The 13,102-nt window shown below is 41.1% G+C and overlaps 1 protein-coding gene across 1 annotated transcript in view; it reads left to right on the top strand.

Moving 5' to 3' along the window:
- Nucleotides 1–13,102, top strand: part of LOC115170706 (voltage-dependent P/Q-type calcium channel subunit alpha-1A) — a 185,431-nt gene that overhangs the window by 84,433 nt on the left and 87,896 nt on the right. The window contains exons 31-33 of the mRNA XM_029726941.1: nucleotides 3,456–3,620; nucleotides 4,168–4,278; nucleotides 10,490–10,573. Of these exons, the coding sequence (XP_029582801.1) occupies nucleotides 3,456–3,620; nucleotides 4,168–4,278; nucleotides 10,490–10,573 (360 nt within the window). The remainder of the gene's footprint in view (nucleotides 1–3,455; nucleotides 3,621–4,167; nucleotides 4,279–10,489; nucleotides 10,574–13,102) is intronic.

Genomic DNA, 13,102 nt, shown 5'->3' with positions numbered 1-13,102 from the left:
AAGCAAAGCCTGATTAAGGCATTTTCTGAAACACATTGGTTGTAACAATAACGTATACATTTTCACACACACTGGTTGAATCAATGTTGTTTCCACGTCATTTCAATGAAATCATGTTGAACCAACTTGGAACAGATGTTGAATCGATGTCTATGCCCATTGGGAAACTTCGGTAACACTTTACTTGACATCCAGCGTCATAACACGTTATGACACGGTCATAACCTTTTATAATATGATCATATATTTAGACCTGTTGTGACATATATTGTGTTATTTTATGGCTGGTTATGACACCTACATAAGATTGTCAAAACCCACAAAACCTACCACACAAGGCAAAACATCCCATTATACCATAGCCTACATGTCAACAGTATGTTTACAGTATGTAGTAGAATTGTTTTTAAATTGACCATGTTAAATTATCATTGTAATTTCGCACACATTGATGTCAGACATGCACCTACCCCAATGCTCTGTTGATGAATGCAGGAGCAGATATCAGGATCAGGACAAGACACCCTCTTTTTGACTGAGGGCATGTATGTGATAGGCCTATCTGGCTTATATGATTATGATGGTCATAATGCTACTTGACAGTGTCATAAAGTGTATTTTCTTAGTCCTAGTAAAGTGGCACAGGATGTTCATAAGTTATTTATCCTGTGGCGGACTGCAATAGCATCGAATAGTCCCCGCGATATGCAACTGTTCAGGGAAGTCAGGAACCAATACACGCAGTCATTCAGGAAAGCAAAGGCTAGCTTTTTCAAACAGAAATTTGCATCCTGTAGCTCTAACTCCAAAAAGTTTTGGGACACTGTAAAGTCCATGGTGAACAAGAGCACCTCCTCCCAGCTGCCCACTGCACTGAGGCTAGGTAACACTGTCACCATCGATAAATCCACGATAATCAAGAATTTCAATAAGCATTTCTCTACGGCTGGCCATGCTTTCCTCCTGGCTACCCCAACCCAGGCAAACAACTTTGCACCCCCCGCAGCCACTTGCCCAAGCCTCCCCAGCTTCTCCTTCACCCAAATCCAGATAGCAGATGTTCTGAAAGAGTTGCAAAACCTAGACCCGTACAAATCAGCCGGGCTAGACTATCTGGACCCTCTCTTTCTAAAATCATCCGCCGCCATTGTTGCAACCCCTATTACCAGTCTGTTCAACCTCTCTTTCATATCGTCCGAGATTCCTAAAGATTGGAAAGCTGCCGCGGTCATCCCCCTCTTCAAAGGGGGTGACACTCCAGACCCAAATTGTTATAGACCTATATCCATCCTGCCCTGCCTTTCTAAAGTCTTCGAAAGCCAAGTTGATAAACAGATCACTGACCATTTCGAATCCCACCCATACCTTCTCCGCTGTGCAATCCGGTTTCTGAGCTGGTCACGGGTGCACCTCAGCCACGCTCAAGGTACTAAACGATATCATAACCGCCATCAATAAAATATTGTACTGTGCAGACGTCTTCATCGACCTCGCCAAGGCTTTCGACTGTCAATCACCGCATTCTTATCGGCAGACTCAACAGCCTTGGTTTCTCAAATGACTGCCTCGCCTGGTTTACCAACTACTTCTCAGACAGAGTTCAGTGTGTCAAATCAGAGGGCCTGTTGTACGGACCTCTGGCAGTCTCTATGGGGGTACCACAGGGTTCAATTCTCGGGCAGACTCTTTTCTCTGTATACATCAACAATGTCGCTCTTGCTGCGGGTGATTCCCTGGAGACTGGAGACAGAGATTCCCACACGACACCATTCTGTATACATCTGGCCCTTCTTTGGACACTGTGTTAACAAACCTCCAAACAAGCTTCAATGCCATACAACACTCCTTCTGTGGCCTCCAACTGCTCTTAAACGCTAGTAAAACTAAATGCATGCTTTTCAACCGTTCGCTGACCGCACCCGCCTGGCCGACTAGCATCACTACCCTGGACGGTTCTGACTTAGAATATGTGGACAACTACAAATACCTAGGTGTCTGTCTGGTTAGACTGTAAACTATCCTTCCAGACTCATATTAAACATCTCCAATCCAAAATTAAATCTAGAATCGGCTTTCTATTCCGCAACAAAGCCTCCTTCACTCACACCGCCAAACATACCCTAGTAAAACTGACTGTACTACTGATCCTCGACTTCGGCGATGTCATTTACATAATAGCCTCCAACACTCTACTCAGCAAACTGGATACAGTCTATCACAGTGCCATCCCTTTTGTCACCAAAGCCCCATCTACCACCCACCACTGCGACCTGTATGCTCTAATCAGCTGGCCCTCGCTACATATTCGTCGCAAGACCCACTGGCTCCAGGTCATCTATGTCTTTGCTAGGTAAAGCTCTGCCTTATCTCAGCTCACTGGTCACGATAACAACACACACCCGTAGCACGCGCTCCAGCAAGTATATCTCACTGGTCATCCCCATATCCAACACCTCCTTTGGCCGCCTTTCCTTCCAGTTCTCTGCTGCCAATGACTGGAACGAATTGCAAAAATCACTGAAGCTGGAGACTTATATTTCCCTCACTAACTTTAAACACCAGCTATCAGAGCAGCTATCCCGATCGCTGCAGCTATACATAGCCCATCTGTAAATAGCCCATCCGATATACCTACCTCATCCCCATATTGTTTTTATTTACTTTTCTGCTCTTTTGCACACCAGTATTTCTACTTGCACATCATCATCTGCACATCTATCACTCCAGTGTTAATTTGCTAAATTGTAATTACTTGCTACTATGGCCTATTTATTGCCTTACTTCTTCATGCCTTTTGCACACACTGTATATAGACTTTATTTTTTCGCTATTGTGTTATTGACTGTAGTTTTGTTTATTCCATGTGTAACTCTGTGTTGTTGTTTGTGTCGCACTGCTTTGCTTTATCTTGGCCAGGTCACAGTTGTAAATGAGAACTTGTTCTCGACTAGTCTACCTGGTTAAATAAAGGTGAAATGCAATTTTTTTAAATTAATAAAAATGTAAAATATGATGGGGAAAAACATGGCTGTAAAGAATTCATTACAACAACAAAGGATTTAAGTTATAAACTTTCTAACAATTGGAACTCAAACAAATGGAACAAAGGAAAAAAACTAATTTGAATAAATGTGGGTTTTGACACTCTTATGTAGGTGTCATAACCAGCCATAAAATAATGAAATATATGTCACAACAGGTGACATATTTGGGTCATGACAGTGTTATGACCATATTATGACAGGTTATGACAAGTTATGTCAGCTGTTATGACATATGATGACATGGTTCGGACCGTGTCATAACGGTCCTACCAAGAGTTGCTGAATATCTTCTCATCTTTAGAACAGAAGCCTACACATCCTGTGGGTTTGCAGGATCAGGGTTGAAGACCACAGCACTTTCAGTGAGATATTAACCCATTGTTGTCTGCCTGTGTATGTGTGTGTTTCCAGAGAGGCTGCATAGACTTCGCCATTAATGCCAAACCGTTGACGCGACACATGCCTAAGAACAAGCAAAGCTTCCAGTATCGCATGTGGGAGTTTGTGGTGTCGCCGCCATTCGAGTATACAATCATGGCTATGATCGCGCTCAATACTATCGTACTGATGATGAAGGTACAACAAGCCTGGACACTGATTATATCACTTCATATATACCCTCACTCCTTTCACACACACATCTAAACACGGAAGTCTCTCTCTCTCTCTCTCTCTCTCTCTCTCTCTCTCTCTCTCTCTCTCTCTCTCTATCTACCTATCTGATTTAACTAATGTTTCTGCCTTTGTGTGTGCTAACCTGTGTGAGTGTCTCTATCTGTCTTCATATGTGTCTTCCTCTCTGTCTGTGGTTGTCTGTGTCTCTGTGTGTGTTTGGATGTGTCTTCCTCTCTGTCTGTGGTTGTCTGTGTCTCTGTGTGTGTTTGGATGTGTCTTCCTCTCTGTCTGTGGTTGTCTGTGTCTCTGTGTGTGTTTGGATGATATGTGTCATATTCCTTTATACATTTATTTCTGTCTCTGTATTGGTGTTATTGTGCATTTCTGTGTACTTGTGTATGTCTATGTGCATATATTTGTATATGCATGCATGTGCAAATATTTGTGCATGTGTGTGCGCATGTGGGTGTGTGTATGTGTGTGTTTGTGTATGTGTGTATGTGTGTAGTATGACGGAGCCTCTCCGGCCTACGAGGCTGTGCTGGCCAACCTGAACATCGTGTTCACCTCGCTGTTCTCCATGGAGTGTGTGCTCAAGATCATCGCCTTTGGAGTGCTGGTAAGTGTGTCACACACGTCTTCCAATGATGATAGGAATGAATTTTAGATGTAACTAACTAACTACATATAATTAACCTCTATGGGCTAGGTGGGACGCTTGCTTCCCTAAACTTCCATTTTTCAATCATATGACTATTTTACACCATTTTAAAGACAAGACTCTCGTTAGTCTAACCACACTGTCCGATTTCAAAAAGGCTTTACAACGCAAGCAAAACATTAGATTATGTCAGCAGAGTACCCAGCCAGAAATAATCAGACACCCATTTTTCAAGCTAGCATATAATGTCACATAAACCCAAACCACAGCTAAATGCAGCACTAACCTTTGATGATCTTCATCAGATGACAATCCTAGGACATTATGTTATACAATACATGCATGTTTTGTTCAATCAAGTTCACATTTATATCAAAAACCAGCTTTTTACATTAGCATGTGACTAGCATGTGACTAGCATTCCCACCGAACACTTCCGGTGAATTTACTAAATTACTCACAATAAACGTTCACAAAAAACATAACATTTATTTTAAGAATTATAGATACAGAACTCCTTTGTGCACTCGCTATGTCCGATTTTAAAATAGCTTTTCGGTGAAAGCACATTTTGCAATATTCTGAGTAGATAGCCCGGCCATCACAGGCTAGCTATTTTGACACCCACCAAGTGTGGTACTCACCAAACTCCGATTTACTATTAGAAAAGTTTGATTACCTTTGCTGTTCTTCGTCAGAATGCACTCCCAGGACTTCTACTTCAATAACAAATGTTGGTTTGGTTCCAAATAATCCATAGTTATATCCAAATAGCGGCGTTTTGTTCGTGCGTTCAAGACACTATCCGAAGGGTAAAGAAGGGTGACGCGCCCGACGTGTTTCGTGACAAAAAAATTCAAAATATTCCATTACCGTACTTCGAAGCATGTCAACCGCTGTTTAAAATCAAATTTTATGCTATTTTTCTCGTAAAAAAAGCGATAATATTCCGACCGGGAGTCGTTGTTTTCGTTCAAAGAGAGAGAAAGTAAACATGGTGTCGGCTCGTGCACGCGCCTCCAGTCTCATTGTCCTCAGATCGACCACTATCCAAATGCGCTAATGTTTTTCAGCCATGGCCTGCAAAGCCACCATTCATCGTTCTGGCGCCTTCTGAGAGCCTATGGGAGCGTTAGAAAATGTCACGTTATGCCAGAGATCCCCTGTTTTGGTTAGAGATGATCAAGAAGGCCATGAAATGGTCAGAGAGAGCGCTTCCTGTTTGGAATCTTCTTAGGTTTTGGCCTGCCAAATGAGTTCTGTTATACTCACAGACACCATTCAAACAGTTTTAGAAACTTTAGGGTGTTTTCTATCCAAATCAAACAATTATATGCATATTCTAGTTACTGGGCAGGAGTAGTAACCAGATGAAATCGGGTACGTTTTTTATCCGGCCGTGCAAATACTGCCCCCTATCCCCAACAGGCTAACTAACTAAGCAATCTATCAATCTAACATGCCAATGCTTGCCCTCAAAGTATTGTCCTATAGCGATCTGAGAATGTAACTAATTAGCTAGCTAACTACATGTAACTAACTACATTGAATCTAAAGATCTGTCTATCTGTCTCTCTATCTACTATCTACTGGTAGTATGTGTATAAATGTATAGAGATTATTATTGTTTTTCCCAGTTAATAAGCTATGTGTACTGTAGCAGTCACCTGGGTATTGAGAGACAAATAGCTGTAGTCAGTGGAAGGTGTGCAGACACTGAGAGATAGAGGGATGGGTGAGAGGAGAGTGAAGGAGAGGAGAGAGGCACAGAGACAGTTTGAGGAAGAGTGGTGGGAAGATATATGGAGAAGAGGGGGAATAATTAGAGGATAGAGAGAGAGATAAAGAGAGAGAGAGTGCGAGAGAGAGAGAGGGCAGGGGGAGACAGAGAGAGAAAGGGGAGAGAGTGAGAGAGAAAGAGAGAGAGAGAGAACGTTTTTAGATTTAAATAACCTTTATTGGGTCTGGGAACCCTCAACACAATAAACAGTCAAACAAAACCGTGGTTACACATCAATTAAAAACACAACACCAAATCTTCCTCCACACTAACTCTACACAACAGCCTCTGAATACCCCATATACTCATAAACAGATCAATGTTGTTAACCATTTTGTAATAGGCAAACTCAACCCTCAGTCTCGCTGCCAACATCCCCTCCAGCATTCCCACCACATCCGCAGACCCCTGTCACCGAATACTGTTCTTTCATGTCTTCCATATTGCTAATTTAGCTGCCCTTGACACAAAATTAAGCAAGAGAACTACACCCCTTCAACTAAACCTGTACTTTGGCCCAAAATATAAACTGTTGGGAAGAGAAAACCTTTCCCAGAGCAGAGAACCAGCTAGTGATCAGGTCAATCATCCCGACCAACCTGGGACACTGTAAGAACAGATGTGCCAGAGTTTCAGACTCCGGTGAGTCCAAAAACATAAACACATGTCGCCGAAAAGACATAACCTGTTGCAAAGCCGGGTGTTTGAAACGACATGGTGTTTTATTTAGTTCTGTCCTAATGCACAGAGAGTATGGTGTTTTATTTAGTTCTGTCCTAATGCACAGAGAGTATGGTGTTTTATTTAGTTCTGTCCTAATGAACAGAGAGTATGGTGTTTTATTTAGTTCTGTCCTAATGCACAGAGAGTATGGTGTTTTATTTAGTTATGTCCTAATGCACTGAGAGTATGGTGTTTTATTTAGTTCTGTCCTAATGCACTGAGAGTATGGTGTTTTATTTGGTTCTGTTCTAATGCACAGAGGTATGGTGTTTTAATTGGTTCTGTCCTAATGCACAGAGAGTATGGTGTTTTAATTAGTTCTGTCCTAATGCACAGAGAGTATGGTGTTTTAATTGGTTCTGTCCTAATGCACAGAGAGTATGGTGTTTTAATTAGTTCTGTCCTAATGCACAGAGAGTATGGTGTTTTATTTAGTTCTGTCCTAATGCACAGAGAGTATGGTGTTTTATTTGGTTCTGTTCTAATGCACAGAGGTATGGTGTTTTAATTGGTTCTGTCCTAATGCACTGAGAGTATGGTGTTTTAATTAGTTCTGTCCTAATGCACAGAGAGTATGGTGTTTTAATTGGTTCTGTCCTAATGCACAGAGAGTATGGTGTTTTAATTAGTTCTGTCCTAATGCACAGAGAGTATGGTGTTTTATTTAGTTCTGTCCTAATGCACAGAGAGTATGGTGTTTTATTTAGTTCTGTCCTAATGCACAGAGAGTATGGTGTTTTATTTGGTTCTGTCCTAATGCACAGAGAGTATGGTGTTTTATTTAGTTCTGTCCTAATGCACAGAGAGTATGGTGTTTTAATTAGTTCTGTCCTAATGCACTGAGAGTATGGTGTTTTTTTTAGTTCTGTCCTAATGCACAGAGAGTATGGTGTTTTAATTAGTTCTGTCCTAATGCACAGAGAGTATGGTGTTTTATTTAGTTATGTCCTAATGCACAGAGAGTGTGGTGTTTTAATTACTTCTGTCCTAATGCACTGAGAGTATGGTGTTTTTTTTAGTTCTGTCCTAATGCACTGAGAGTATGGTGTTTTATTTAGTTATGTCCTAATGCACTGAGAGTATGGTGTTTTATTTGGTTCTGTTCTAATGCACAGAGGTATGGTGTTTTAATTGGTTCTGTCCTAATGCACAGAGAGTATGGTGTTTAAATTAGTTCTGTCCTAATGCACAGAGAGTATGGTGTTTTAATTGGTTCTGTCCTAATGCACAGAGAGTATGGTGTTTTAATTAGTTATGTCCTAATGCACAGAGAGTATGGTGTTTTATTTAGTTCTGTCCTAATGCACAGAGAGTATGGTGTTTTATTTAGTTCTGTCCTAATGCACAGAGAGTATGGTGTTTTATTTGGTTCTGTCCTAATGCACAGAGAGTATGGTGTTTTAATTAGTTCTGTCCTAATGCACAGAGAGTGTGGTGTTTTAATTAGTTCTGTCCTAATGCACTGAGAGTATGGTGTTTTTTTTAGTTCTGTCCTAATGCACTGAGAGTATGGTGTTTTATTTAGTTCTGTCCTAATGCACTGAGAGTATGGTGTTTTATTTGGTTCTGTTCTAATGCACAGAGGTATGGTGTTTTAATTGGTTCTGTCCTAATGCACAGAGAGTATGGTGTTTTAATTAGTTCTGTCCTAATGCACAGAGAGTATGGTGTTTTAATTGGTTCTGTCCTAATGCACAGAGAGTATGGTGTTTTATTTAGTTCTGTCCTAATGAACAGAGAGTATGGTGTTTTATTTAGTTCTGTCCTAATGCACAGAGAGTATGGTGTTTTATTTAGTTCTGTCCTAATGCACAGAGAGTATGGTGTTTTATTTAGTTCTGTCCTAATGCACAGAGAGTATGGTGTTTTATTTGGTTCTGTCCTAATGCACAGAGAGTATGGTGTTTTATTTGGTTCTGTCCTAATGCACAGAGAGTATGGTGTTTTATTTGGTTCTGTCCTAATGCACAGAGAGTATGGTGTTTTATTTAGTTCTGTCCTAATGCACAGAGAGTATGGTGTTTTAATTGGTTCTGTCCTAATGCACAGAGAGTATGGTGTTTTAATTAGTTCTGTCCTAATGCACAGAGAGTATGGTGTTTTATTTAGTTATGTCCTAATGCACAGAGAGTGTGGTGTTTTAATTAGTTCTGTCCTAATGCACTGAGAGTATGGTGTTTTTTTTAGTTCTGTCCTAATGCACTGAGAGTATGGTGTTTTATTTAGTTCTGTCCTAATGCACTGAGAGTATGGTGTTTTATTTGGTTCTGTTCTAATGCACAGAGGTATGGTGTTTTAATTGGTTCTGTCCTAATGCACAGAGAGTATGGTGTTTTAATTAGTTCTGTCCTAATGCACAGAGAGTATGGGGTTTTAATTGGTTCTGTCCTAATGCACAGAGAGTATGGTGTTTTAATTAGTTCTGTCCTAATGCACAGAGAGTAGGTGTTTTATTTAGTTCTGTCCTAATGCACAGAGAGTATGGTGTTTTATTTGGTTCTGTTCTAATGCACAGAGGTATGGTGTTTTAATTGGTTCTGTCCTAATGCACAGAGAGTATGGTGTTTTAATTAGTTCTGTCCTAATGCACAGAGAGTATGGTGTTTTAATTGGTTCTGTCCTAATGCACAGAGAGTATGGTGTTTTAATTAGTTCTGTCCTAATGCACAGAGAGTATGGTGTTTTATTTAGTTCTGTCCTAATGCACAGAGAGTATGGTGTTTTATTTAGTTCTGTCCTAATGCACAGAGAGTATGGTGTTTTATTTGGTTCTGTCCTAATGCACAGAGAGTATGGTGTTTTATTTAGTTATGTCCTAATGCACAGAGAGTATGGTGTTTTATTTAGTTCTGTCCTAATGCACAGAGAGTATGGTGTTTTAATTAGTTCTGTCCTAATCCACTGAGAGTATGGTGTTTATTTAGTTCTGTCCTAATGCACTGAGGTATGGTGTTTTATTTAGTTCTGTCCTAATGCACAGAGAGTATGGTGTTTTATTTAGTTCTGTCCTAATGCACAGAGAGTATGGTGTTTTATTTAGTTCTGTCCTAATGCACAGAGAGTATGGTGTTTTATTTAGTTCTGTCCTAATGCACAGAGAGTATGGTGTTTTATTTAGTTATGTCCTAATGCACACAGAGTATGGTGTTTTATTTACTTCTGTCCTAATGCACAGAGAGTATGGTGTTTTAATTAGTTCTGTTCTAATGCACAGAGAGTATGGTGTTTTATTTAGTTATGTCCTAATGCACAGAGAGTATGGTGTTTTAATTGGTTCTGTCCTAATGCACAGTTTGGCTGCAGGCTTATACATGGCACCCAACAAAGGGCTTCTACTGCAGCAGCAGCACAATACAGTATGTACCACAATCCTGTGATCCTTTCTCTTTTTCAACCAACCAGCCAACCAGCCAATCAGCCAGCCAACCAACAAGCCAATCAACTAACCAACTCTTTCTCTCTCAGACTCTAGTCATATATGTTGTTGGAATGACTTCAATATGGCATAACTGACGTTCATTTTATCTCGTCTAATCTATGGCCTGTTCCCGTCTGACACTGACTCACCTTTTTTATCCTTTCTCTCCTCAATCTCTTTCCTTTCTTCCTAATCTTTCTCTGTTTCCCTCCCTCCCTTCCCCCTCCCTCTTTCTCTTCTGCCCACAGAATTACTTCAAAGATGCCTGGAACATTTTTGACTGTGTGACAGTCCTGGGCAGCATTACAGATATTTTAGTGACTGAGCTCGGGGTAAGTGAGGAGGCAGGGGGAATTAACAGTGGGAAAGGGAAAGGATGTGTCAGCAAGTTCAGTGGTATGAGTGGGAGAGTGAGAGAGGCAGAGAGAGAGAGAGAGAGAGAGAGAGAGAGAGAGAGAGAGAGACAGGCAGAGAGAGAGAGCGAGAGAGAGAGAGAGAGCGGTAGAGAGAGTGAGACAGGTAGAGAGAGAGAGAGAGAGAGAGAGAGAGAGAGAGGGGGGACAGATATAAAGAGAGCAGGGGCACATAGAGAAGCAGAGAGAAAGGCAGAGACTGTAGTGTACAGGATCTTGCATTGCTCAGTGAAGCATGAACATATTTTGAAAGCCTTATATAATTGTCCCAGTTGGTGGAGAGCAGAGCACAGAGACCTGGATCATGGTAGCCCAGCCACCACTGACAATACTCAGGAGACTAACACACACACACACACACACACACACACACACACACACACACACACACACACACACACACACACACACACACACATACTCATGCATGTACACACCCAGACTACTCTACTGATCTGCTAGGCAACCTGACAGCCAATCAAATAACCAGCCTCAAAACAATCTGGCCAATCGGTCTGTTCCTCTAGCCAGGCAACCACTTAGCAACCAGTTGGATAGTGAAAAATGATAGCCAATGAGGTAGACACACTAGTTATTCAGGCAGGTAATGTGGTGTGTGTGTGTGTGTGTGTGTGTGTGTGTGTGTGTGTGTGTGTGTGTGTGTGTGTGTGTGTGTGTGTGTGTGTGTGTGTGTGTGTGTGTGTGTGTGTGTGTGTGCGCGTGCGGGTGCGCATGTGCGTGTGTGTGTGTTGTAATGCCTTTATAAACCATATTATGAAATTTGAATGTTGTGTGTCTCTGAGACAGTCCTGACAGCTATACCCTTTGTTTCCATTAAAAACACCTAAACTCTATCAACCCAGGTCCTGGAGAGCTATATGCTTTTATAACCAGCCCAGCACCAACAGATCTGATTACTCCTCATCGGGACCTTGATTGGTTGATTGGTTGAATCAGGTGTGTTACTGCTGGGCTGGAACAAAAGCTTGAACATCATGTAGCTCTACATGACAAAGGTTGATGACCACAGGCATAATCATAGAAATTAAATCAGATGTTATTTCAATGGGTATAGTATTTTGACATAATGTTATATCATGTATATTATGATTACAAAATATCTTCGTAGTGGCAAGAGTTTTTCCTGACTACATGACTTGAACTAGACCCTCATTTTTCCTGTCAGTTCTTATGGTGAGGAAAAACTCCTGTCCCCAACTATGCTCTATAAGCCGTCCTACCAGGTGTTACTGGCAGGGGATGTTAATGGCTTAAGAATCAGGTGGAATTGGTTCCTCCTCTCTAAACTGACCTCAGATCAGTCTGAGACACCATTTGCTCGAGAGGGACCTTTGAACATGAAAAAGCAAGCCCTGTTCTTGGATCAGTCCAGTGGTAGTCCATCAAAGCAGCCTTTAATTTGGGTCAGCTCAAGTTAAAGCTGTAGCTGCCATTGCGCTGATTCAAACACACGACTTGACAATCATGTTCCTTTTCCTCGCAATCCAATGGAAGCTTGTTAGTGCGTTGATGTTAAAAGTAATCTCATGTTAGGAGTAATCTCATGTTAGGAGTAATAATCTCATGTTAGGAGTAATCTCATGTTAGGAGTAATCTCATGTTAGGAGTAATAATCTCATGTTAGGAGTAATCTCATGTTAGGAGTAATCTAATGTTAGGAGTAATAATCTCATGTTAGGAGTAATCTCATGTTAGGAGTAATCTCATGTTAGGAGTAATCTCATGTTAGGAGTAATGTCATGTTAGGAGTAATCTCATGTTAGGAGTAATCTCATGTTAAGCGTAATCTCATAATATATTTTTTTAACTTCACCTGTTTCCTAGTCGTTGATATCCCTGCTGTTGTATGTATGGAGACAGTGTTATGACTGAACTGAACTCAGTAATAATGAGTGTACATAATGACAATTCATTTCCTGTTTTATCTTTTTTTACATGCTTTCTTTAACTCTACGCTACTTAATGGCAACTACTTCGTCCCTCTCCCTTCTGACGAATCCATCCAATCAAAATGCACTATGTGTCCATCCATGAAACCTGGCCTGGCCAATCGCACTCTTTGTTAAATCAACCTCCAAAAATGCCGCTATAAATCATGTCATCTGCAACATCCACATGTAGATGGTTTGTACTTTTTTGGAGACTTTAATTACTGCATCCATTTCCTGGTGTGGCTGTGGTGATGCATGTTGCTCGACTCCTCACCCTGGCAGTGAGCCCTGACCTTTGATCTCTGACCCAGGTTTGACAAGATGACTCGACTGACCTCCTGCTCCCAGTCACCGGACAGAGACATTCGACCAATCCCAATTGGACTACCCCTTGTATAGATCTAAAAGGATCAGATAGGATTTAGCAAATATTCCACCTAGCCTATCTGGATGGGTTCGTTGTCAGATTACTGATACCAATCCAATGCTTTCAGAT

Source organism: Salmo trutta, chromosome 32 (genome assembly GCF_901001165.1).
Source record: "Salmo trutta chromosome 32, fSalTru1.1, whole genome shotgun sequence".
Taxonomy (NCBI): Eukaryota; Metazoa; Chordata; class Actinopteri; order Salmoniformes; family Salmonidae; genus Salmo; species Salmo trutta.
This window is presented reverse-complemented; position numbering and strand designations above follow the sequence as displayed.